The sequence below is a fragment of the Papio anubis genome, chromosome 20, assembly GCF_008728515.1.
Source record: "Papio anubis isolate 15944 chromosome 20, Panubis1.0, whole genome shotgun sequence".
In the NCBI taxonomy this organism is placed as follows: domain Eukaryota; kingdom Metazoa; phylum Chordata; class Mammalia; order Primates; family Cercopithecidae; genus Papio; species Papio anubis.
In genome coordinates this window covers 6,604,652-6,630,452 of record NC_044995.1, presented here as the reverse complement: position 1 = coordinate 6,630,452, position 25,801 = coordinate 6,604,652, and the positions used below count along the sequence as shown (strand labels likewise).

At 43.1% G+C, this 25,801-nt stretch overlaps 3 protein-coding genes and 1 long non-coding RNA gene across 11 annotated transcripts in view; 3 read left to right on the top strand and 1 right to left on the bottom strand.

Annotated features, from left to right (window-relative positions):
• Window positions 1-23,394, top strand: part of ZNF649 (zinc finger protein 649) — a 31,489-nt gene extending 8,095 nt beyond the window's left edge. For 3 of the 6 annotated variants that reach the window (XM_021931401.2, XM_021931400.2, XM_017952658.2), the window contains 3 exons: window positions 16,603-16,729; window positions 17,014-17,109; window positions 21,626-23,394. In XM_021931401.2, the coding sequence (XP_021787093.1) occupies window positions 16,603-16,729; window positions 17,014-17,109; window positions 21,626-22,983 (1,581 nt within the window). In that variant the 3' untranslated portion in view covers window positions 22,984-23,394. Of the gene's footprint in view, window positions 1-8,591; window positions 8,706-13,258; window positions 13,461-13,643; window positions 13,756-16,602; window positions 16,730-17,013; window positions 17,110-21,625 lie in introns of those variants that run through there. The other 3 variants (XM_003916026.5, XM_009195125.4, XM_009195126.4) reach the window with 3 other exon arrangements.
• Window positions 223-3,120, top strand: LOC110741956 (zinc finger protein 2 homolog). The gene is made up of 2 exons (XM_021931412.2): window positions 223-482; window positions 1,062-3,120. Exon 2 carries the CDS (start codon window positions 1,848-1,850, stop codon window positions 2,682-2,684), a length of 837 nt encoding a protein of 278 aa, XP_021787104.2. The 5' UTR covers window positions 223-482; window positions 1,062-1,847; the 3' UTR covers window positions 2,685-3,120.
• Window positions 13,091-23,124, bottom strand: LOC103880165. The gene is made up of 3 exons (XR_641061.3): window positions 23,041-23,124; window positions 17,286-17,421; window positions 13,091-13,430 (listed from the first exon to the last, which is right to left on the bottom strand). It is a non-coding gene; the product is annotated as an uncharacterized LOC103880165 (long non-coding RNA).
• The window catches only part of ZNF577 (zinc finger protein 577), a 27,069-nt gene continuing 18,281 nt past the window's right edge, over window positions 17,014-25,801 (top strand). The window contains exon 1 of one of the 3 annotated variants that reach the window (XM_009195128.4): window positions 17,014-17,109. The gene's annotated coding sequence lies outside the window, so the exon portion shown is untranslated. Of the gene's footprint in view, window positions 17,110-23,767; window positions 25,747-25,801 lie in introns of those variants that run through there. The other 2 variants (XM_009195129.4, XM_031659251.1) reach the window with 2 other exon arrangements.

Genomic DNA, 25,801 nt, shown 5'->3' with positions numbered 1-25,801 from the left:
TAACTCCTTAAATGTCATCTTTGGCTGGGCGTGGTGACTGACGCCTATAATCCCAGCACTTTGGGAGGCCAAGGGGGGCGGATCATGAGGTCAAGAGATCGAGACCATGCTGGCCAACATGGTGAAATCCCATCTGTACTAAAAATAGAAATATTAGCTGGGTGTCGTAGCACACAGCTGTAGTCCCAGCTACTTGGGAGGCTGAGGCAGGAGAATCACTTGAACCCAGGAGGCAGAGGTTGCAGTGAGTTAAGATCACACCACTTCACTCCAGCCTAGAGACAGAGTGAGACTCCAGCTGAAAAAAAAAAAGTACATAATTTTTCAGATGTCTCGTAGCCCTAGTATTTGCTCTCATGTGTCCTTTGAGTTTACTTGATGCTTTTTTGGGTATCAAGTTGCCAAAGCAGATGCATTATTCTGGTTGGACCAAGGAAAACCATGGATACTAGAGGAAGAAATCCAGAGTCAGGTTTGTCCAGGTAAGTGAAAAACCAGTCCTGTAGGGGAACTTGAAGTAATACCCCAGTTAAACAGAAATAGAGGGGCACCTCTGAAATGCTGTTTGGATAAATGTTTTTGAAGTTCTTAAAGCTGTGAATGTGACTAAGAACAGCTGACGTAAGCTCCTCACATACCTTAATACTGCCTCCACTTTTTAATCTCTCCATATTAGAACTCTTTTGCTTGACTTTTAAAAGAATCCATGTTCTTCTTTTAGGTACTCTGATCAAATCCCTCTCTGGCTCATCTCAGAACTTGCTTTCCTGGTTAATCTTTCTCCCTGGCATGTTTAGTTTACTTGCTTTTCCCTGTCTCCATCCCCCTAATCCATAGTCATAGCCCCATTTTCAAGTATTCCTAAATTTTCCTCCCTTATCTTCATTTTATGTGTGTTTCATACCTCTCATAGTTTCTTCTGTTTTTTTCTTCTTCCATTTACAAATGTCTCAGATTTTCATTCTCTACCCAGTTTCACTTCCTCTTCTCTCCTTGGCCCTTGCTGTGAACATCTACCCCTTTTATTACATATCAAGTGGATTAATTGGTCTCCTTTCTAGAAGATGTCTGGCAATTCAATGATCACACAGAATGGCACCAAGAAAATCAAAGCAGCCTTGAAACTATGGAGAGGCACCACAAATATCATACATTTGCCAAAATAATATCTCATCTGAGCTCAAACCTTCATACCCCTTTTGTACTTGGGAAACACCTGAATCCTAATCTAGAGTACTTTATTCAAAATAGAAGCTATGCAAGAAATGAAGATGAATGTAATGGGTATGACGAAGTTTTTCTTTATCCTAAGCATGAGAAAATTCATGCTGAAGAGAAATACAATGAATATAATGAATGTGTAAAGGCTTTCAGTCATAAGTCATAGCTCATAAAACACTGGAAACCTCAAAAATAAGAGAAACAGTATGACTGCAGTGACTGTGGGAAAGCCTTTTCCCAGAAGTCGGACCTCATTAAGCATCAAAAAACACACACAGGAGAGAAGCCCTGTGGATGCAGTCGGTGTCAGACAGCCTTCAGCAGGAAGTCCTGTCTCATTTTACACCAGAGAACCCATACAGGAGAGAAACCTTATGAGTGCAATAAATGTCGGAAAGCTTTTACTGATAAGTCATGCCTTAATAAACATCAAATAACTCACACAGGAGAGAAATGCTTTGAGTGTCGTATATGTCAGAAAGGTTTTAGTGGTAAGTCAAAACTCACTTTACATCAAATAACTCATACCGGAGAGAAACCCTATGGATGCAGCAAATGTCAGAAAAGCTTCAGCAATAAGTCACAGCTCATGATCCATCAGAGAGCTCACACAGGAGATAAACCCTATGGTTGTGATGAGTGCGGAAAAACATTCCCCCTTAAGTTTAGCCTCATTTTACATTAAAAAAACCCATACCGGGGAAAAACTGTATGGGTGTAATGAATGTGGGAAAACCTTCATCCAGAGATCTGAGCTCAGTAGACATCAGAGAACTCACACAGGAGAGAAACCGTATCACTGCAGTGAATGTGGAAAAGGCTTTAGTGTAAAGTCATTCCTCAATACTTACTGGAGAACTCATACGGGAGAAAAACCCTATGGATGCAATGAATGTGGGAAAATGTTCTCCATCAAGTTTAGTCTCATCCTACACCAAAGAACTCATACAGGGGAAAAACCCTATGAGTGCAGTCAGTGTCAGAAGGCTTTCAGCCAAAAGTCACTCCTGAATATTCATCAGCGGTCTCACACTGGAGAGAAACCTTACGAATGTGGAGAATGTCACAAAGCCTTCAGCCGGAAGTCCTATCTCCTGATCCATCAGAGAATTCACTCGGGAGAGAAACCTTATGAATGCCTTGAGTGTGGGAAGACTTTCTCTCGTAAGTTTAGTCTCACTACTCATCAAAGAATCCATACAGGAGAGAAACCCTATGGATGTAGTGAATGTGGGAAAACTTTCCCCATCAAGTTTAGCCTGGTTTTACATCAGAAAGCACATACAGGAGAGAAACCCCACGAATGCAGCAAATGTCAGAAATCTTTTGCCCAGAAGTCACATCTTATACATCAAAGAACGCATATAGGTGAGAAATCTTATGAATGCACTGAGTGTTGGAAAACCTTCTCCCGCAAATTCAGCCTCATTCTACATCAGAAAACACACAAAGGAGAGAAATAATAAATGAAGTGAATATCTGAAAGTTTGCAGTGAGAAGAGCTAGCTCATTATACCACAAGGTTAATATAGGAGTGAAACCTCGAGGCTGCAGAACACGTGAACAAACTTTAATTTCAAGCTTACACATCATTTCTTATCAGAGAATAGTGCTGGGCATGATGCCAGTCAGGAAGTAATACCTTTTCCAATAAATGTCAATTGAATATAAGCCAGTGGGAACAAACAGGAAGCAACATCTATGTATTATTGATTGTGGGGATGTTGTTGGGATAAAAGGCAGTTACATCAGTTTCAGATAATTGACACTAAGGGAGAATTTCTGTACTTTAGGTGAGGTACAGTGACTCACACTTGTAATCTCAGCACTTTGGAAGGCCAAAGTGGAAGGATCGTTTGAGCTCAGGAGTTCAAGACCAGTGTTTTCAACATGGTGAAACCCTGTCTCTACAAAAAATACAAAAATTTTCTGGACATGGTGGTGCACATGTGTAGTCCCAGCTACTCAGGAGGCTGAGGCAGGAGAATTACTTGAGCCAAGAGGTGGAGGTTTCAGTGAACCAAGATTTCACCAGCCTGGGTGATAGCCTGTCTCAAAGAAAGAAAATAAAAGAAAAAATAAATTTGTATGTTAATGAATCTGGGAAATCGTGCTTTTTCATAATTTTTTTTCTGCTCTCATATAATCAGCATTATAGAAAGTATTAAATATGTAAATAAATATGCTTGTCAGAAAACAAAGCAAAAAATATCAGAACAATACCAAATATTTAAGTGTTTTGTACCTATTTTTATTATAAAAAATGATTGTTCATATTTGGGAACTGCATGTGTTAGCATCACAATTGTGAATTTGTAGTATGTATGCTTAAATGTGCATAAAGCCTTCCCATAGAATATCTGCATTGAATCTTTGTATAATGCTATGTAAATTATAATTGAACTGTGCCATGGACCCTACTGGACTGAACAAAGGAGGATGAATGTGGGAATAAAGATAAACACAAAAGAATATGTTTGGAAGGAAGGGGTCAGGGGCTCCTTGCTTCTAGTGAACAAGGGCTCTGAGCTTCTACAGCACTTCCTATTTACTGAGTAAAGAAAATGAGGAGGGGGTGGTTGTCAGTCAGCTGCTTGATTTAGTACAGGCCTGCATGACTGCATTCTTTGAACAGTAGGCTCCAGATGTCCCAATAGATAATCTCAAGGAGCACAGCACCAGGGAGTGATTGCCCTCAGCATACCTTCTGGCGGCAGGTGCAGATATGAGTTTGCTCACATTCTGCATTTGTGGTAAACAGTTTGCTGTTTGATAATAAAGCCTCCAGTGGAATGCTGAGCCAGTCATGACCCTCAGGCTTTCGGGTCCCCACAGAACTGCAGTGGTTCATTGTTTTAGTAAAAAACTCATTACAATACTATATATCTTTATGCCCCTAGTGTTTGCTAGTATTTGTAAATGGGTCTGGAAGATGTTGTGCTGCTCTTGGGTAAAACTTTGTCTCATGAATTCTAAGGTAGACATTTTTCCAACATATTACCACTGCTAAAATAATGTGGCATACAATTGATGGCTTAACGTATTTAAATGGAGAACTTGGTGTATAAAATTGTGGTATGCCGTACAACCAAAGGTATCTCAGATTGGATGAAATATAGTAGAAGCCATCATCTTTATACAGGGTTTTGTTTCTTGTAAACCAACGAAATATTTGGGGATTGAGGAAAATGAGTCTTCCAGGTTTCATGCCCCTTCTGAATTCTAAATAGTTTGAGAAATAGTCCCTGATATCAGAGAGATGGAAATTAAATAATTGTTGCAGTCCTGGTTCTATTGCATGAATGGATAATGTGGCTTGATCCTATAGTCAAATAAAATAAGCTTCTCTTTCCTTCATAGCCACAAGGTGTGCAAGATGTGTTTCCCTTTGAAACATCATAAGCCAAATGTAAGACATGTTTTTATTAATCCCTCTCTAGAATGTAGCAGGAAAGTCTCCTAAACTGTTTTCTTAAATTGAGAATAAATTCTAAAATACATTGAACTTGATTTTAATTTTACAAAAATGTTTCCTTTTCAAGCACGATGTTTTTCCTTAAAATAGGTGACTGCAATTATAGCAGTTACTCAGGGTAAGATGTTGAACCGTCTCACATGACTCCACAAGTTATATTTACATAAGACTCCAAGAAAGGCAAAGGTTACAGTATAGCATGAAAAATAAAATCCAATGAAATAAAATACAGGTAAATATGACGGTGTTCTGAGACATACAGGCACAGATTCCAGGGATCTTTTTCAGTCACACAGGATACTATTTGTCTCCAGATAACCAACAGCCAAATATAGGTGAGGTATCTGTTTCAGGGGAACCAAGGCACAAGATTGCTGAGAGGTCTTTTATATACACAGTTGCAGCCAAAATCAGACTTTTTAAACAGAGATCATCTATCTATTTTCAAAACACAGGCCAGGTACAGTGGCTCACACCTGTAATCCCAGCACTGTTGGAGGCTGAGGCGAGTGGATCACCTGAGGTCAGGAGTTTGAGACCAGCCTGGCCAACATGGTGAAACCCTGTCTCTAATAAAAATACAAAAATTAGCTGGGTGTGGTGATGCACACCTGTAATCCCAGCTACTTGGGAGGCTGAGGCAGGAGAATCACTTGAACCCAGGAGGCAGAGGTTGCCGTGAGCTGAGATCTCACCACTACACTCCAGCCTAGGTGACAGCAGACTGTCTCCAAAAAAAAAAAAAAAAAAAAAAAGAAAGTGTAAGCAAACTGGTAAATGCACCTCAAGGGGAGTTTTGGGATTTTTTTTTTTTCGCTTTTTTCAGTCGGAATCTCACTTTGTTGCTCAGGCTGGAGTGCGGTGGTGCAATCTCCACTCACTGCAACCTCTATCTCCCAGGTTCAAGCAATTCTCTTGCCTCAGCCTCCCCAGTGGCTGGGATTACAAGTGCCACTTCATATCCTACATAAATCAGTATTTCCTGTATTAGACTATAAAAGTCAGCAGACTATTTTGGAGCAAGACCAGATAGTAAGTATTTCAGGCTTTGCGGGCTACATATGATCTCTGTTGTATATTCTATTTATTTTACTCTTTAAAAATATTAAAATCCAATCTTAGCTCAAGGGCAAAGCAGGCTGTGGACTGGATATGGCTCATGAGCAGCAGTTTGCTAACCCCTGGAAACCTGAATTGAACAGCAAAACTCTAAAAGTGTTAGAAGAAAATATAAGATAATGTTTCTATGATCTTAATGTGGGGAAGGATTTCTTTAAAAAGAGTTAACATAAACGATAATAGAAATATTAAGGCCAAGCGTAGTGGGTCACGAGATTGCAGTAGCCAAGATCATGCCATTGCACTCCAGGTGACAAGAGTGAGAGAGACTCCCCATCTCGGGGCGGGGGGGAAGGGAAAAATGGGGAGTTGTCTGTTTTGAATTCCCAACATGTACAGAGCACCCTTGACATTGACATAACTAACTCCATTTTACAAAAACTTCATCTTACGTTTCTTTTTTTTCAGCCCAGAGGAGTCTTTTTTTTTTTTTTTTTTAACACCTATTATGCCATGAATTCATAGGAATAGGTTCAACAGCTCAGGCTCCTTCCCATTGGTTCTCACAAAGTGTCCTTCTCTGGGTGCCGTTAGGCTGGTAGCTTCAGTTGAACCAAGGTACCTTTCTCTTTGGCTTCTTTCTTTTCTGATCATTTTTCCTTCCGTTTCAAGGGAAGCTATCTCTGCTCTTAGAATGCTTAATGTGCTCAATCATTACATTAATTCTCTTAGCAAGAATCTTGCCCTTAACTTGTTTGTTTACAACAATGCCAACAGCATGTGCTGAATAGCGTTAGTTTTTTTTGAGACGGAGTCTCGCTCTGTCACCCAGGCTGGAGTGCGGCGGCCGGATCTTGGCTCACGGCAAGCTCCGCCTCCCGGGTTACGCCATTCTCCTGCCTCAGCCTCCCGAGTAACTGGGACTACAGGCATGTGCCACCACAGCTGTCTAATTTTTGTATTTTTTTATATACTTTAAGTTCTAGGGTACATGTTCACAACGTGCAGGTTCGTTACATAGGTATGCATGTGCCATGTTGGTTTGCTGCACCCATCAACTCGTCATTTACATTAGGTATTTCTCCCAATGCTATCCCTCCCCCAGTCTGCCACCCCCTGACAGGCCCCAGTGTGTGATGTTCCCCTCCCTGCGTCCATATGTTCTCATTGTTAAACTCCCACTTATGAGTGAGAACATGTAGTGTTTGGTTTTCTATCCTTGTGATACTTTGCTGAGAATGATGGTCTTCAGCCTAATTTTTGTATTTTTAGTAGAGACAGTGTTTCACCATATTGGCCAGGCTGGTCTCAAACTCCTGACCTCGTGATCCGCCTGCCTTGGCCTCCCAAAGTGCTGGGATTACAGGCGTGAGCCACTGCACCCGGCCTTTGATAGCAGCTTTTATTGAAGTGGCAATGCACAACAGCAGCAGAGGTACTGCTCCTTGTGGAGCAGTATGCCCAGAGTAGCAGCTCAGAGCCAGCCCTTCAGTCATATTTCTACCCACTTTTATTTATATGCAAAGTAAGTGGTGGATTATGCAGAAATTTCTAGGAAAAGGTGGTAACTTTCAGGTCATCAGCTTGTCATGGAAAGCAGCAATAACTCCCAGGTGTTACCGTGGAAATGGTAAACATGACATGGCATACTAGTAGGTATGTCTTATGAAAAGCTGCTTCTGCCCTGTTGCTGTTTTAGCTAGTCCTCTATTTGGTCTAGTGTTGGAGCCTGGCCTCTTGAGTCAAGTCCCACCCCCTGCCTTGATAGTGGCTTTTGTATCCAGTTTTTTCATAGAACACAATTTCAAATTTCTATGCTTGGTGTTTTCCAAACAGCCTGAAGCAAAAAGCAATCTTTAATATGAATATATATATCGATCCTCACTCACAACTTTAAAGTCAGTAACTGAGATGCAGGGACTTGTCATGAGCCTTGACTACTCAAGCTAAGTGGCCTATTTTTCCCCCCTTTCTCAAGGCATGTTCTCTGCTGTAGGGACACCTGAAATTCCCCTAAGATGGCCATGCTCAGTGGGCTGCCTCTTGACAGTTTCCTAGTAGTCAGTCAATAAAGGGTGCAGTTACCTCTCCCCAGCTCACTGAGGTAGACATAGTTGGTACTGTGCTGACCTTGGTTCCATTTGAGCCTCTGAATATCTGTGTGGCTTGTGCAGTGTTGTTGGTGCTCTAATCTCACAGTGCAGGGGTTGAGGTGTCAGGAGAGGGAACACATCAGTGCCATTTCACTGTCTCCTGTGTCAAAGCAAAATTAAAATGCAGACCAGACTTGAAAAACTCCTGAGAAAACAAAACCTGGTAGACCTTAAAAACAGCCTTAACCTTGCTTAACCTGTAAACATAAGCAACAATTCACTTGAGTCATTTCTGGTAAATGCTTGTGTTAGGGAAAGACAAAACTCAATCTCAACCGATCAAAAGCGGCCAATTCACATACTATTATGTCATTAGGGACTTTTCAAGGCAAATTAAAAAATCCATTTTTATAATTGTAACTGATCAAATAATTTCTTTGTTTTACTTCTTCATTCACCCTATGAATACTTGCGTCTAATGCTTTAAGCATAGGACCACAAGACTTCTTCTGGTTTGATGCTTCCCAATTCATGAACTGCTGTTTGTTCAGTAAACTCTAGAAAATGTTTACTGCGCTTCAGATTTTTGTTTTCAGGAGAGCCATCCCGGGTTAATGACACAAGAACAACTGTTTCCCTTCTGTACGTCAGCTCTACCAAGATGGCCGCGCCCAGAGAGCCGTGGCACAGGGTGCGGACATGTTACGTCCCTGAAGAGAAGCCTAAATCCGATCGTCCTAGCGCAGCAGAATCGACTCTCGCCCTCGTCTGCCGCCGTAGGCCGGTGCCAATGCCGGGGTTTAAGGGCCAGAAAAGGAAGCAATCACGGAATTTAGGTGTAGCCAGGAGAAAATCAGGTGAGCGTTTGGGTCTCTCCGTGGAGTAGGTTCAAGTGGCAGGGAGCTTCTGAGGAGCCTGTAGGGAGAGCTGGCGGCCTGGGCGGTGGAGCCTTTGGGTTGGGGTGCCTTTGCGGTCCGGCATGGGAGAGTTCTGGTTGTCGGGCGTTAACGGTCTGTCGAGTTCAGCCACTGAGATTCGGCGTCAGAGTTTGGGGTCTCTCAGGGTCACTCTGTTAGTAGGGCTGTCGATCACTGGATCGAGAACTGTAGGGGGACGCTGCCCAGCACACCGGCTTCATCACCGACCCCATTATTATCACTTCAAACGCCGCAGTTTAAAGTCGGTGATGAAGCCGGGGTGCTGGGCAGCCTACGAGGGTGTCTGGTGTAGGTTTTAGGGTGAATCAGGGATGTGTGTTAAGTGTTTAGGGAAGGCCCAGGCATATGGGGCTCAGAGTCTTGTAAAATCTGATATTTTACAAGCCCAGGCCCCTGGCTGGTGGTTGAGTTGTGAAACTATAACCGCCCACCCTTGCCGGCTGCCTAGACAGAACCGATTTGTCAAGATAGGGAAATTGCAATGGAGAAAGAGCAATTCATGCAGAGCCGGCTGTGCGGGGAGACCGAAGTTTCATTATTACTCAAATCAGTGATGAAAGAAAATTTTCAGCCGAATTAAATTTAAAGGAGTTTAAATGAGCAATGAACGATTCGCGAATTGGGCAGCCCCCAGAATCACAATAGATTAACAGAGACTCCAGGGGTGCCTCGTGGTCAGAACAAATTTATAGACAAAAAAGTGACATACAGGAATCGGAAGCGAGGTCCAGAAACAGTGAGATTGGTTACCACTCGTCGTTTGCCTTATTTGAACGCCGTTGGAACATTCAGCATTCTATCACTATGGCTGCTGGGACTGGCAACGCTCAGCTATTGTTACAGGTGCATACGATTAAGTTCGGTTTTCAATTTTGTCTGCAGTTTATCCACAAGGACTCAAATATAGAATTATGGAGCCCTTCTCAGGCAATATTTAGTTTGCTTAAGCATCAGTCTCCTTGAGTATTTGAGGATCAAAGTTTCCCCCCATCCCCCAGACGGAATCTAGCTCTGTTGTCCAGGCTGGAGTGCAGTGATGAGATCTCAGCTCACTGCAACCTCCGCCTCCTGGCTTCGAGCGATTCTTCTGCCTCAGCCTCCCGAGCGGCTGGATTTACAGGCCCGCACCATCATGCCCGGCTAATTTTTGTATTTTTAGTAGAGACAGGATTTCACCATGTTGGCCAGGCTGGTCTTGAACTCCTGACCTCAGGTGATCCGCCCTCCTCAGCCTCCCAAAGTGTTGGGATTACAGGCGTGAGCCACCGCACCCAGCTATGATTGTTATGATTTATAAGAAATGTGTGCTTGATCTTTATCCTGTTTCCTAGCACATGTCTCCTAAAACCCTTGGAACCTCTTCAGGGATAAGTGTCTTCGTGTGGCATTGAGATGGCAGGTGACTGGGTGCTTCTGGCTGACCTTAGGATGGGGGAGGCTGGTTGCCAGGGCAACTAACTGTGTGATTTGAGGGTTGGAAATTTTAGCTCTGCCTGGCAACAGGGAGGTTGAAGGTTGAGTTGATCACCAGTGGTTAGTGTTTTAATCAAGTATGCCCATATAATGAAACTGGCATAAAAACTCAAAAGGATTGGTGAACTTCTGGGGAACTTACAGATTCTTGAGCAGGTGGAGGTGCCTGAGGGGTGGTGCACTGAATCTCTAATAAGCTGCCTTGGAGGGCATGGAAGTCCAACACCCCTTGCTACAAACTTTGCCCTGTGCTATCCCTTCCATCTGGCTCTTCATCTGTATCCTTTGTAATATCCTTTATTCCTTTTCCCATTTGCCCTGAGAATATTCACCGTCGATGCTTGCAGCTGGAGCATTTACCCCGAGATAACTTTGTCATGAACGGTCTCGCTTTTATTATTTTCACATTGTTCTAGTAGATGGACTTTGGAAATAAAAGACATCATTCTATTTATAGCATTCTGTTTTTAGTAGTGGTATTTCCATTTACAAAATGTGGTAGTTCTTGATCACTGAAAATGTCAAATCCTAAAAAACATAGCATTCCTACAAGTGATGTTAACATCATTCTCAAGCAGTTCTTGGCTGAAGACTCGCTAGATGGAGCTGATTTTTCCAAATAGACAATTCTGATGATTCAGATGATTCTGATGTTAGTTCTGATTAGAAATAACTCCTAGAACAGCTTTTATATTTTATTTCCACATTGAAAATCAGATTTACTGCCTCAAAGAGCATATTTATGACAAACTAAATAAGCACTGGCAGCAAGCTGTACTTCGTTTTTCTAGACAGGAAAAGGGTTAAAATAAACCAGTAAATGTTAAGTGTTTTCCTGAGTTCTGTGAGCCATCCAGCAAATTAATCAAACCTGAGGAGGAGGCCGTGTGAATCCTGATTTATAGCTGGTCTATCAGAGATACAGGTGACAACCTGCTGCTTGCAACTTGCATCTGAAGTTGGGGGCAGGCTTGAACTGAGCACTTAATCTGTAGTATCTGACACTATGTCCAGATACACAGTCTCAGAATTGAATTAAATTGTAGGATGCTGTCTTAGTCTTGTTGGTGCTGCTATAACAAGATAGCTGAGACTGGATAATTTATAAACAACAGAAATTTATTTGTTATAGTTCTGGAGACAGGGAAATGTAAGATCAAAGCACCAGCAGGTTTGGTGTCTGGCGAGGGCCCAATTTCTGCTTTCAATATAGTGTTTTGTCGCTATTTCTCTGGAGGTGAATAATGCTGTGCCCTCACGTGGCAGAAGGCGGAAGAGCAAAAAGGGCCGATCTGTGTGTGAAGCCTCTTTTATTTTTATTATTACTATTATTCTTTCTTTAGGTTTTGTTTTTTTTTTTTTTTTTTTTTGGATACAGAGTCTCACTTTGTCACCCAGCCTGGAGTGCAGTGGCACCATCATAGCTCACTGCAGTCTCAACCTCTCAACCTCCCAGGCTCAAGCAATCCTGCCTTGGCCACCTGAGTAGCTGGGAATACAGGCATATGCCACCACGCTTGGATAATTTTTGTATTTTTTGTAGAGATGGGGTTTCACCATGTTGCCAAGTCCTGAGCTCAAGTGATCTGCCCACTTTTGCCTCCCAGAGTACTGGAATTACAGGTGTGAGCCACCACACCTGGCCTTTTTTTTTTTTTTTTTGAAGAGACAGGGTCTTGCTGTGTTGCCCAGGCTAGAGTGCAGTGGTGCAATCACAACTCACTGCAGCCTCAAACTCCTGGCCTCAAGCGATCCTCCCACCTCAGCCTTCCAAAGTGCCGGGATTACGTGCATGAGCCACTGCGCCTGGCCAAAGCCTCTTGTGTAAGGGCCTTAATGCCACTCACAAGGGAGGAGCTCTCATGACTTAATCACTTCCTAAAAGCCCATCTCTTGATACCACTGCATTGGAGAGTAAGTTTCAACATGAATTTTGGAGGGCACAAACATTCAAACCATAGCATCTGGCGTTTGGAAGCTTAGATTTTTGGAGGCCGTCTCACCATTTCCTAATAAGAGCGGCTCACTGTGCCTAAGTTGTTTTTTCAAACAATGTGGTTTATCCTGAACACCTGCTTTCCTCTAGGATTCTGGAGTTTTGGTGTATGTTAGCCAGTAAGCACCTTCATGATCAGCCCCCAATAAAAACCATGGGCACACAATCTCTCTCTAATAAACTTCCTTGGTCTATAGTGTTTCACGTGTGTTGTCACAACTTGTGGCTGGAGGAATCAAGTGTATCCTGTGTGACTCCAAAGAGACTGAACTTGAAACTTGTGTCAGGCTTCCTCCAGACTTTGCCACATGTACCTTTTCCCTTTGCTGGTTTTGCTCTGTATGTTTTCACAGTAATCAGTGGTTGCCATGAATATGATTACAAACTGAGTGTTGTGAGTTCACCTAGTGAATCACTGCATGTGAGAGTGGTCTTGAGGGACCCCTGGCACAGCTGTCTGCATTCATTCACCTGTCTCCCATTTCCCAACAGACTCTCAGGTGTCCTTGACTTGTGGCAGCATCACTCCAGTCTCTGCCTCCATCTTCACATGGCCTTGTCTTTTCCCTGTGTGTTTCTTCTCTGTGTGTCTCAAGATTGTTGGGAAAAAGGCTTGTAGGGTGCCAGTATAAACTGGTCATAAAAGTATGGGACAATAAATTGTGGAAAGCCTCAGGAGGCCTCTGAGGAGGAAAGCCGCCTTATTGCCATCACGTTGACCTGCTGTTTTGTCTATAAACACTGTGCTTAAGGAGAAAGACACTCCTTTGAAGCACTGGAATGTGGTCAGATATGCCGGCTGCTAGTTAAGCCCACTCCCATATGACTCTCCACATTCAGAGTGTTGTTTTATTGCCCTGGGATGTAAAGACGTGGAGACACCTGACAAAGGGATGCTTAGATGTATTGCTTGGCCTTGACTTCAGGAGAGTTTAAGCAGCAGAGACAGCATCTGGGCCCGGAGGGAATGTGTCACCAAATGAACTTGATTTTTACTCCACAGATCCTGGCTCCCCAGAAGCAAGAGACTTCAAGTGAAGGAAGGAGGAGGTTCCTGGATGTGGATGTCATCACTTCTGGGAACACTCTTAAATGGAAACTCAGATTTCTTAGCCAAAATTTAGGGAGGATCCAGAAGAAACCAAAGATGAAGCATCCCAGTTCTTGGGTATTTCCTGAAACAGAAGAAGATGACAGAGGCCCAGGTGACTTTTGGTTTGTTTTATTCTTAACTCGATTCCCTGATGGATTTGTGGAAATCTGAAGAAATCAGTTCCTTTACATTAAAAGTATAAATTGGAAAAAATGAGCTCTGGGGAGAAACAGACTTAGACTGTACCTTTCAACCAGGACAAAGTAGGATCATGAATACCTTGTTCACATAGCCCACATGTGACCAGTGTTGGAATATAATGTGTGACTCTGCCGGACCCTGTCGGTTACATTAAGTGTCAACTTCTGTCCAAAATCTTTGGCCACCATCACGCCCAGAGAATCATGGTGAGTTACATGATGTGCGCTGATTCTGAGGCGAATGCGGGTCCCTTCCTCAGGGGATGTCAGTATTTCATGGCACTTAAATCTTGGAAAATTCGTTTGATGCTTTTTGCTAGAGGTGACAAGATAGACTTTTTGTCCTTAACAGCTTTCTTCCAAAAGATACACAAGCAAGTTTTGTGTGGCTGTTTCTACATGATTATTCTGAGTCGTCTCTGGGACTATACCAAGCAGAATTTAATGAACACAGTATTTCAGGAGCCCCCAGCACCGCGGCCTATATACCCAACCTTGTTGCAGTCTGTTTAGTCTGTGAATAAACCTAGTTGCCTAAACAATGCAAGGTTTGCTTTCAAAGGCGCTCCTTGAACAGGTCACTAAACTGGCGTTTAAGTGCAGATTTGACCATAGGGAGTTGAAAGTTCCCTTTGGCAATGGCTTGAGTTGTTGAGATCCACAGGGTTTGCTTTAGAATGTCATGTTGTCTCAGAAAATACAGAGCCCTTCCCTGTTTTCACATCCAGTTGTTAACCTCTCACCTCTTTTAATGCCTTAACTTGAAAAAATTATGCAAATGATTCATTATAGTTTTAAATGTGTATATATTTGGTCTCTATCTCTGGTTCCTGGCACAGAGCTCCTAAAACCTTTAGAATTTCCTGAGTGATAGGAGTGTATTTTGTTCTTCATAACCAGCCCCTTTCAACCATACCTGAGTTTATGGTAATGAGGTGACTCAGGGTGGGCTCCTAGACAACCTCAGGATGGGGCTGGTTGCCAGAAAGACCAAGCCTTGATTACAGAGTTGGGACTTTCAGTCCCACCCCTGACCTCCAGATTCTGTCACCAATGGTTGATTATTTCTTTTTTTTTTTTTTTTTTTGAGACAGAGTCTTGCTCTGTCACCAGGCTGGAGTGCAGTGGCACAATCTCGGCTCACTGCATCCGCCACCTCCTGGGTTCAAGCAATTCTCCTGCCTCAGCCTCCTGAGTAGCTGGGACTACAGGTGCGCACCACCACACCCAGCTACCTTTTTTTTTTTTTTAAGTAGAGACAGGGTTTCACTATGTTGGCCAGGATGGTCTCGATCTCTTGACCTCATGATCCGCCTGCCTCGGCCTCCCGAAGTGTTGGGATTACAGGCATGAGCCACCATGCCCAGCCATGGTTGATGATTTAATCATGCCCACATTGTAGAATCTCCATAAAAACCCCCATGGGGTTTGGAGATCACATGTGGAAGTAGGGGGGTGGGGGAAGGGTGCGCTGCAATTCCACAGGAACAGACGCTTCTGTGCTTGGCACCTTTTGGACCTTGACTTCTGTACCTCTTCACCTGGCTGTCATTTGTATCCTAGATAATAAACTGTAATTGTGTGACATTTTTCCTGAGTTCTGTGAGTCATTCTAGCAAATTATCAAACCTGAGCAGAAAGGTTGTGGCAGCCCCCAATTGTGGTCAAGTTGGACAGAAGTGCGATAATGTGGGGACCCCAGAGCGGCACATGATGTGAGGGCAGTCTTGTGGGACCGAGCCCTTAAACTTGCAGAGTCTGATGATAACCCTCAGTGGTTAGTGTTAGCAGAGGATCGAACTCTAGGATACCCAGTTGGCATCAGAGAATCAAAGGGTTGGAGAAGTGTTGCTGGAAAAGACACTGTGTATTTGGTATCAGAAAGAACCACAGATTCATGGATAGTTTTATTTGTTTGTTTGTTTGAGATACAGTCTTACTTTGTTGCCCAGGCTGGAGTGCAGTGGCATGATCTCCGCTCACTGCAACCTCTGCCTCCTGGGTTCAAGCGATTCTCATGCTTCATCTGGGTGCCACCATGCCCAACTAATTTTAGTATTTTTAGTTGAGACCAGGTTTCGCCATGTTGGCTAGGCTGGTCTCAGATTCCTGACCTCAGGTGATCCACCCGCCTTCACCTCCCAAAGTGCTGGGTTTACAGGCATGAGATACCATGCCTGACCTCATGGATAGATTTTTCAATGTGAAATACTCAAGTTAAATAGTACACATAGTGAGAAAACAAAGTTCCCCCTTTGTATACTTTTTTTCCTAATTCCCTAGTATGTCATTAACAAATGCTTGTCTTCCTGTTCTAGGGATTTACCTGTGAGGACATCTATGTCTGCATGTGTGTGTGTGTGTACATACACATGCATTTGTATACATATACATGTATCTATGCATGTCAATGCTTACATGTATGATGGCTTATTTTTTACAGCCACTGCATAGTTTATTTGTTGTTTTGCTAAACATCATGGTATAGTCCACATGAAGGGAATCATGCTAGATTATTCTGCTCATGCTATATGACTATAGCATATAGTTCAGGGTTGCAAGTAGGTGCTGAAAAACACTGCAGATGTTCTTATGTTAGCAAGAGGATTTAATGGCTGCATATTACAGAAACTTACGATTTGTTGGATTAATGGATGGCTGCATGGTTATTATAAAATATAGAATATTTTACTATGACTTTGCTTCTGTCACAGTATATTGAAAGAACTAGGAATACAGTTTGTTTGTGAACATGCTGAGTTTGTACTGCAAGGGTCCACTTATATCCAAGCTTGAATCAAAAATATAATATTCTCAGGATGTGCAACTCACTTATACAGAGTGCCATAAGCAGATTCCACCAGGCCAACTGTGGGTCATGAGTATGCACAGTTTCAGTATATGCGGGGCATCCTGAAACCATTCCATTGGGTATACCAAGGGACAACTGTACAGGTGCAACTTATATGGTGAAAATGGGCAGAACAACTTCATATTTCTTCCATGCCAATAAAAGAGAAACACTTCATATTAAGCAGGACTGTGTTATTACAGGAATCACTGACCCTGAGGGATGTGGCTGTGGAGTTCACCTGGGAGGAGTGGCAGCTCCTGGGCCCTGCTCAGAAGCATCTGTACCAGGATGTGATGTTGGAGAACTACAGCAACCTTGTGTCAGTGGGTGAGGACAGCTGCCCTGTGTCACTCAGAGGGTGCCCAGTCAGTGGCCTTTGCTTCCTTCGCTTCTGGAAGCTTTGGTGTGTCTGCTATGCTCCCAAATGGCAGATCCTCAGGCCCCTCTCTGGTCCCAGAGGAAGAGGCACTATCTTCCTTCATCTTAGAAAAAAATGCTTTAATTTGCTAACATGCAAATTATGCAGTCCCTAACATGTACCTTTCTCCTATCATCAGAGCCATGTAGTGCAATTCAGTGAGCCTAAGTCTTCTCCCATTTCCCACAAACAGGGTTTCAAGCTAGCAAACCTGATGCCCTCACCAAGTTGGAACAAGGAGAACCGCTATGGGCATTAGAAGATGAAATCCACAGTCCAACTCATCCAGGTAAGTGAGAGAGAACCAGCAAGAGAGGAAGGCAGTGAAAGTCACATTCTGGTCGTTTAGAGAAGGCATGACAGTTGTGAAAGTGTTTAGGGAGACAGAAACAGCTGCCACATATCCTTCTCCCCATATGATACAAGAGCTCTTTTTCTTATAGGAATTTAGAGAAACATACATACCCCTTTATCCCTTCTTGGAACTGAACTGATCCCTATTCATTTCTTCTTAGATGTTGTTTCCCGTAAGTTCTTCTTGCTTGGATTTTCACATCTTCCCATTCTTCTTCATCACTTGTCAGAGGATCATTTTGTGTTTCTGAGGCAAAAACAACAAACTGTTTTTTTTTTTGTCTCACATAGTCACTCAACCCAGCATTTATGCCACTGGATATATAGGGGTTGTTTTCTCACACCTCAGACAATTCTCCAGCAGACATCAGCTGGGTGTCCTCTATTTCAAATTAGCTCTGACACTATCTACCTGATGCGGCATCAGATCCCACAGGTTAAGGGATCAGTCCAAGACTGTCTCCCACTTCAAATGCCAGTGGCAAGTCCCAGGTTGTCACCTCAGCTTCTGATCAACCAACTGTAAAGTAGAGGTTCCCAAGACCCTCTCCTCAAGTTTGATTAATTTGCTAGAACAGCACTTATATGTATATGCATGTGTGTGTGTATGTATGTGTATGTGTCTGTATATGTGTATATACATTTATATATATACTTTATATCTATATATACATTTATATAAGAGAGAGAGAATGCCATAAGCATTGTCTAGAGTTGCTGATTCATCAAATGAGATAAGAACTGAGGCACAGGAGGCCAGGCATGGTGGCTGTAATCCCAGCAGTTTGGGAGGCCGAGGCAGGCATATCATGAGGTCAAGAGTTTGAGACCAGCTTGGCCAACATGGTAAAACCCCGTTTCTACTAAAAATACCAAAATTATCCTGGCGTGGTGACATATGCCTGTAGTCCCAGCTATTTGGGAGGCTGAGGCAGGAGAATCACTTGAACCCAGGAGGTGGAGGTTGCAGTGAGCAGAGATCACGCCATTGCACGCCAGCCTGGGTGACAGAGTAAGACTCCATCTCAAAACAAAAAACGGAAAAACAAAAAAACCTGAGGCATAGGTATGTGACTATGGTTTGTTTTTTGCATTCTGATAGTATGTATTTTTCACCTTGAATTTTCTTTTCATGACATGGTTTATAATACACTACAATATAATAATATCTTCCATCTCTAGATTCCCATTCTACTTTGCACCCCAATCACACACAAGCCACTCCCACAGATATCATATCAGTGGGATTTGGTGGTGCTTGAGGTTCCTTTGCTACTCTGGAGTCAAGGGCCTGGTTTTCGTTCTTCCTTGTGTAAGACTGAAATACATCTTGGTCATTCATGCATTTCTTTATCGAAGGACCGATTAGCCAGGCTGAAGAGAGATCATACTTTTCTATCTATTAAGCATTTCTTAAAGGCAAGATCTTTATTAAAGGAGTTTTCATGACACTGTCCATCCCAAGGCCTCCTGCTCTGCGAGTCTGGTTTCGTTAGAATTGGGTTGGGGGCCTGGGCTTGTCTCTCGGGGGCTGTTTCCATGAGTTGATGAACTGTAGCCATAATACACAGTAGAAGAGACTGAATTTACTGAGAAACAGAAATGTCTGTCTTGAGCAAAGATTTTATTAGCAAAAATAGGGCAAAATTTATGTAATATTTACAAATTAAACTTCTGAACGTATGAAATGTTTTTGTTACAATTCAGGGCTATACAAAGATAAAGTGAATAGTAAATACAGAAAGAATTGTAAGACTTTAGAAGAAATGTAACCTACAGTGGTCTAGACAAGATGGAGAATGACAGACTGATAAAATATCTTATGCAAGAGACATAGCTAGGTATTGAATTAAGATGAAGAACTATGACAAGACAAGAAGTTGTAGAACTGGAAATGCAAGGCCATGTGGGGACTGTCAGAAGATCAGCCTGAAGGCCAGGTGCGGTGGCTCATTCCTGTAATCCCAGCACTTTGGGAGGCCGAGGTGGGCAGATCACCCGAGGGTCAGGAGTTTGAGACCAGTCTGGCCAACGTGGTGAAACCCTGCCTCTACTTAAAATCCAAAAAATTAGCCAGGTGTGGTGGCACACGCCTGTGATCCCAGCTGCTCAGGAGGCTGAGGCAGAATTGCTTGAACCCGGGAGGCAGAGGTTGAAGTGAGCTGAGATTGTGCCACTGTACTCCAGCCTGGGTGACAGAGCAAGACTCCATCTCAAAAAAAAAAAAAGAGATTAGCCTGAAACTGGTCACATGGAGGCCAGTGTTAGAAGATATTTGCTGGGAAACGGTCAAGTGGGAACTTAAAGTGGATGCGTCTGGTGATGGTAAAACTTTTATTGTTCAGCTCCTGCTGTGAGTTTTCTGTGCCAGTAATTTAGGATGGTGGTGGAGGTAAAGTTGTGTATTTTTCTAGCTCTACGTAGAGGTTACCTTTCACCTGGTGGCAGTATTGTAGCAATAATACTGTGTAGTTGATGTTCTAAGAAAAACTAAAAGTAAAGCTGCCTCCAGTCTTGATTCAGAAGTAGGAAGGTGTTCCTTAAGGGCTCCCTTCACCGATGCCAACAGAGACATAAGTACAAAATTCAGGAAGTAGAGGCTGTTAGTGGCAAGGTGAGGGATTAGTATATTAGGGACAGTAAAGTGGAAAAAAAAATTCTAATATGACATCTATGCAAGTAGGGCATGATGAAGAAGGTGACAGTTTCCACATGTGGTGCAGTGGCAGAGCTGTGCGGAGAGGACTGCGTGTTCCGCTTGCATGTTCTGAAAGTCCATAGGGATCGCTGTGTTTCTCTTTCTGTTGGAACATAAGAGAATGTGTCATAGCCAGGTAGATACAAGGTGTTAACTGAAAAATCGAGGAGACAAAGAGAAACTTTATATTCTAACAAAAGATGATTCGCAAATCTGAGTAATGTGACCTTGGGGAAGTGAAAGAAACACACATCACTGAAGAGAGGGGAAACTCTTTTTTTTTTTTTGCCTTGCAGGAGGCTTTTTGCCTTGCAGAATTTGCTTTGCATACCTGTTCAGTGAGAGATGGGGGAGTCTTATGAATATCTTTATGAGAATCAGCAAACGTGTGCACAGCAAGCAAACATATATGTAACATATCCATGTTCATTTTGGAGTGGAGTTTTAACATTAAAATGAGGTGGAATTTGACTCTATGCTAGGAGGTCTTTCACAGGATATAAGAAAAGTCTGCACAGACTCCAGCAACTGACCAAAACAGCCTCACTGATGTTTCTCAGGAGAAAGATATTGAGATCAGTCTCCTGTCCAATCATAGCTGCAGTTAGGAATGCTGTTGGGGGTGAGGGGCATCAGTTAGTCAGCGTCTGGTGGTCGGGGAGCTGCAATTGTTTCAATATTGCTTGTCCCAAGGTCAGTGTTTGTTTAGCTGCTACAGAAAAAGAAAAAAACAGAACAAAAAAAGTCATGGCAGTTAGAACATAGTTTATTCTTTAAATGTAGGGGGTGTACGACTTAACCGTTGCCTGTGTTTCCTTAGGCCTAGTTTATAATTTGGTATCTTATTGCCACAAAGAGTCTGTTCCATCAGTCTGTGATCTCTATTTTAACAAAGGTTAGAGTACTGACTGCAATTTTCCTTCACATGTGAGATTGGCGCTTTAGGAAAGTTAGTGTGATGATGGTCTACAGAATGGAGAAGGGCATATTTTAGCACCCAACAGTCTAATAGAATTAGGATGAAGTCAAATGCTGTGTATCTAACATTCTAACGTGACTTTCTATTTATTCTAATCCCTATGTCTGCTGTTTCCCTACTCAGGATTATTCTTTTTCAAATTAAAAAAAAATGTTTCTGTAGAGACAGGGTCTCCCTATGTAGCCCAGGCTGGTCTCAAACTCCTGGACTCAAGCGATCCTCCCACCTCAGCCTCCCAAAGTGTTGAGATTAGAGGCATGAGCCACTGTGCCTGGCTGGCAAATTTTTTGTTTTTTTTTTAGATGGAGTCTCGCTCTGTTGGCAGGCTGGAGTGCAGAGGCACAATCTCGGCTCACTGCAACCTCCTTCTCCCAGGTTCAAGCGATTCTTCTGCCTCAATCTCCTGAGTTGCTGGGACTACAGGCGTGTGCCATCACGCCCAGCCAATTTTTTGTATTTTTAGTAAAGACGGGGTTTCACCATCTTGACCAGGATGGTCTCGATCTCTTGACCTCATGATCCACCTGCCTTGGCCTCCCAAAGTGCTGGGATTACAGGCATAAGCCACCGTGCCTGGCTGGCAAATTTTATCTTATGTGTATTTAACTGCAATTCTTAAAAGTTTTTTAACAGATAGGGAACGTTTATACTTGGAATTCCTTCCATGTTGGTATCATAGGGTTTCCAGTAAAAAGCCAGCCAACCCCGAGGCATCTTTGAAGCAGTTTTATTCCATGTGATGATCATGGAAGGATTTATTGTTCTGTCTCTTAGAAATTGAGAAAGCTGATGATCATCCGCAGCAGCACTTGCAAAACCAAAGAATACTGAAGAGGATGGGACAACACTATGAACATGGAAAAACTTTGAAATCATATTTAGGTTTAACCAACCAGAGCAGAAGATACAACAGAAAGGAGCCTGCTGAGTTTAATGGAGATGGAGCTTTTCTCCTTGATAATCATGAACAAATGCCTATGGAAATTGAATTCCATGAAAGTAGAAAACCCATCAGCACTAAGTCACGATTCCTTAAACATCAGCAAACACGCAATATAGAGAAAGCCCATGAATGCACTGACTGTGGGAAAGCTTTCCTCAAGAAGTCTCAGCTCACTGAGCATAAGAGAATTCATACAGGAAAGAAACCCCATGGGTGTAGCTTGTGTGGGAAAACCTTCTACAAGAAGTACAGACTCACCGAACACGAGAGAGCTCACAAAGGAGAGAAACCGCATGGGTGTAGTGAATGTGGGAAAGGCTTCCCCAGGAAATCTCAGCTTACTGAACATCAAAGGATTCACACGGGAAATAAGCCGCATCAATGCAGCGAATGTGGGAAAGCTTTCTCCAGAAAATCACTACTCATTGTACATCAGCGAACTCATACAGGAGAGAAGCCTTATACATGCGGTGAATGTGGAAAAGGCTTCATTCAGAAGGGCAATCTCATTATACATCAACGAACTCACACTGGAGAGAAACCTTATGGATGCGTTGACTGTGGTAAGGCCTTCAGCCAGAAGTCTTGCCTTGTAGCACATCAGAGATATCATACAGGAAAGACTCCCTTTGTATGTCCTGAATGTGGACAACCCTGTTCACAGAAGTCAGGACTCATTAGACATCAGAGAATTCACTCAGGAGAGAAACCCTATAAATGCAGTGACTGTGGGAAAGCCTTCATTACAAAGACAATGCTCATTGTACATCACAGAACTCACACGGGAGAGAGACCCTATGGCTGTGATGAGTGTGAGAAAGCCTACTTCTATATGTCTTGCCTTGTTAAACATAAGAGAATACACACAAGGGAGAAACGGGGGGATTCAGTGAAGGTGGACAGTCCTTCCACAGCAAGTCATAGCTTAAGTCCTAGTGAACACATGCAGGGGAAAAGCCCTGTTAATATGGTGACTCTGCAGATACCTTCTGTGAACCCGCAGATGCCATTTAACACCAGCGGGCTCCTAGCAGATAGGAACGTAGTCCTTGTGGGACAGCCACTTGCCAGATGTGCACCCTCGGGAGATAATAGAAGCTTTGCACAGGACAGAAGCCTTACAAATGCAGTCAACGTGGTCGTGCCTTCAGTCATCAATTACATCTTCTTTTATGTTATAAACACGTAATTGAAAACTGTATATTAAATGCGGAAAAGCCTTGACCAAAAGTATCTAGTTGATTACCTGGTTAAGTCCTCCATAAGATTTCAAGCTTATGTTTCAATACAAAGCTTGAAATCCTGTGAATGCAGAAAGTAGGAAAGCCTCTTTTGGAAGAGGGACCCTATCATGGGTGATCACCATGGCAACAGTGAGCTCATAGTGGGTAGAAATACAGTGATGGTGGGAGAGCCTTTGTCCTTAAGAGGTGTCAGTACACACTGGAGAAACACTCCTGGAAGGTAGTTAATGTGACAGCATTTTCAGTGGTACATTCTGCCACATCCTTTAGCAGGTGAAATATAGAAATAAAACACTGTGAACCCACTACTGTGAAGTGCCTTTATCAAAATATTAAAGTACTCTTGAAACAAAGAAGCCCTGCGGAAATGAGGATTGTTTGAGAGCTTTCTGTTCCATTCCTGACTTCATCATATGTCAGATAGTATAACTGATGTCTATTTTTAGACAGAATATCTTGAACTATTACTATTTACTGCATTAATTATTCCAAAAGTTTTTTTTTTCTTTTTTTTTTTTTTTTTGAGACAGAGTCTCGCTTAGTCGCCCAGGCTGGAGTGCAGTGGCGCGATCTCGGCTCACTGCAAGCTCCGCCTCCCAGGTTCACGCCATTCTGCCTCAGCCTCCCGAGTAGCTGGGACTACAGGCGCCCGCCGCCTCGCCCGGCTAATTTTTTGCATTTTTAGTAGAGACGGAGTTTCACCGTGTTAGCCAGGATGGTCTCGATCTCCTGACCTCGGGATCCGCCCGCCTCGGCCTCCCAAAGTGCTGGGATTACAGGCGTGAGCCACCGCGCCCGGCCAATTATTCCAAAAGTTAAAGGAGATAGTGTCTGCCCCACATCACTGGTTAAGGTTATCACATTGAGGGAGGAAAAAAGGAAAAATTAATTGGGCAGACAGCTAAAGCTGGCCTTTGGCAAAATTCTTTTAAACAGAAAGCCTGAAAAATCAAGCACAGGCACGAACAGAGCAGAGTGGGGGAAAACTCAGGCAGCAGCTACTCTGATAAGAAAGTAAGGCCCAGCATAGAAGCCTTTTGTTCTTTGTGTGATTAGTGGGCTCCCAGGAAGAAGTTTCCTCCCCTTTTCAGGCATGTACATGGTGAACTCCATGGGAGCTTGCCGGGGGAGTGAGGAGTCTTACTTAAAACAGACCCACAGTTACACAAACAGGAGAAGCTATGCTTTGTGCTTGCCTAAAGACAGCTACACAGATAAGGGGAGTTGCACAGACAGCTTCACAGATAAGTTATACAAATAGCTACAGAGATGAGTTTCATAGAAAAGCTTTTGAATTCAGTTGTAAAAATGGCAACCCATTCAGGCTCCCTTTCTGCTGTGGAGAGCTTTCTTTTTCACTTATTAAACTTTCACTCCAACCTCTCCCTTTGCATCCATACTCCTTAATTTTCTTGGTTGTGAGACAAAGAAGTCTGGATGATACCTCACAACCAGGGACTGCTACATTGTGATGCATCGGTGAGACTGTAACGACATTATATTCACTTCTCCCATTTGTGGGTTCCTTTTTTTAATTGTCTATCTTCAGTGCCCAACCAAGATCATGTGATGATTAGCTGTTAAATTTCTGACCCTAAAGTTAATTCAATATTATTTCAGAAAATGAGTCCTTCAAAAAGAAAGGGTAAGGGACAGGACCAAGCAATACTACAGTGCTAGGTTCCCTCTAGTGGGGCCAGAGACAGCTGATCTTTCTAGTTAAGTGTGCAACATATCAGATGTCAAGTTTATATAGGATGTGACCTCCCTTCCTGGACTAGGCAACTGAAGCTGAAAGGTTTGAGTCAATCAACAGGGACTGGTATAAACAGACTGGGTTGCTACCCCAACTCAGCTCAACCCCTATCCAATAGGTAGGGAACATCTGAGGCCCCAGGAGAGTTAGGGGGAGGGCACTAATCTATCAATATGCTTTTTTCACAATGACAAGGCAGTAGAGACCTGGAAACATAAAGCTTTCCTTAGGCTCTCCCAAGCTCTGGCCACCAAGAGTAACCTGATGAAGCCCTGCTGGATCTGCCATCCTGGCCCACCTGTCACCACCTAGAGTGACCCTCTCATCCTACCAGTGATAAACTACACCAGTATACCTAACATGACAGCATATACCAGCAGAACTCGAGTGGCTTACTGGCTTACCGAACATGGGAAGGAAGCAGAGGTGCCCTGTTTTAACGTAATCAACTATGACAAAATGCCACAGCCACAACTAACAAAACCTTGGTGGGCTGGCACTTTGATGCACCACACTTTTGATTATATGAAGAGTGTCCCACTGGTGATGATGAAAAGAAAGACTGGAGTGTTGTTAGCCATTTGTGCAGGGGCTTCATGAACAACATTGTGTGGGAGAAACTAAGTTCCTGTAACAGGTTTGAGACTTGGATGGCAAACACCAATGCCTCCACACCCACGAATGGGCCACTGAACAAGAAAATGGAGAAGGGGTGTTGTGTGCACCTGAGAGCTACACCTACATTTTTCTCTGTGGGTGGTCTGGGGTTTATATAAATACAGGACAGGCAATGTCATGCCTGATCCAAATTGTTGTTTTCAGAATCCTGGGAATATGAACTTGTAAACTCCCAGATAACTGACCAGCTGCAACCTTCCTTGTGGAATGGAACAGACCCAACATTCTTCCTGGCATCTACCCTCATTTCCTCCCACTGCAGAAGTACTCGCAGGTAAGTATCCTCGTGCCTTATGAAAAGAGATCTTTAAAGGAGAATCAACTGTGTC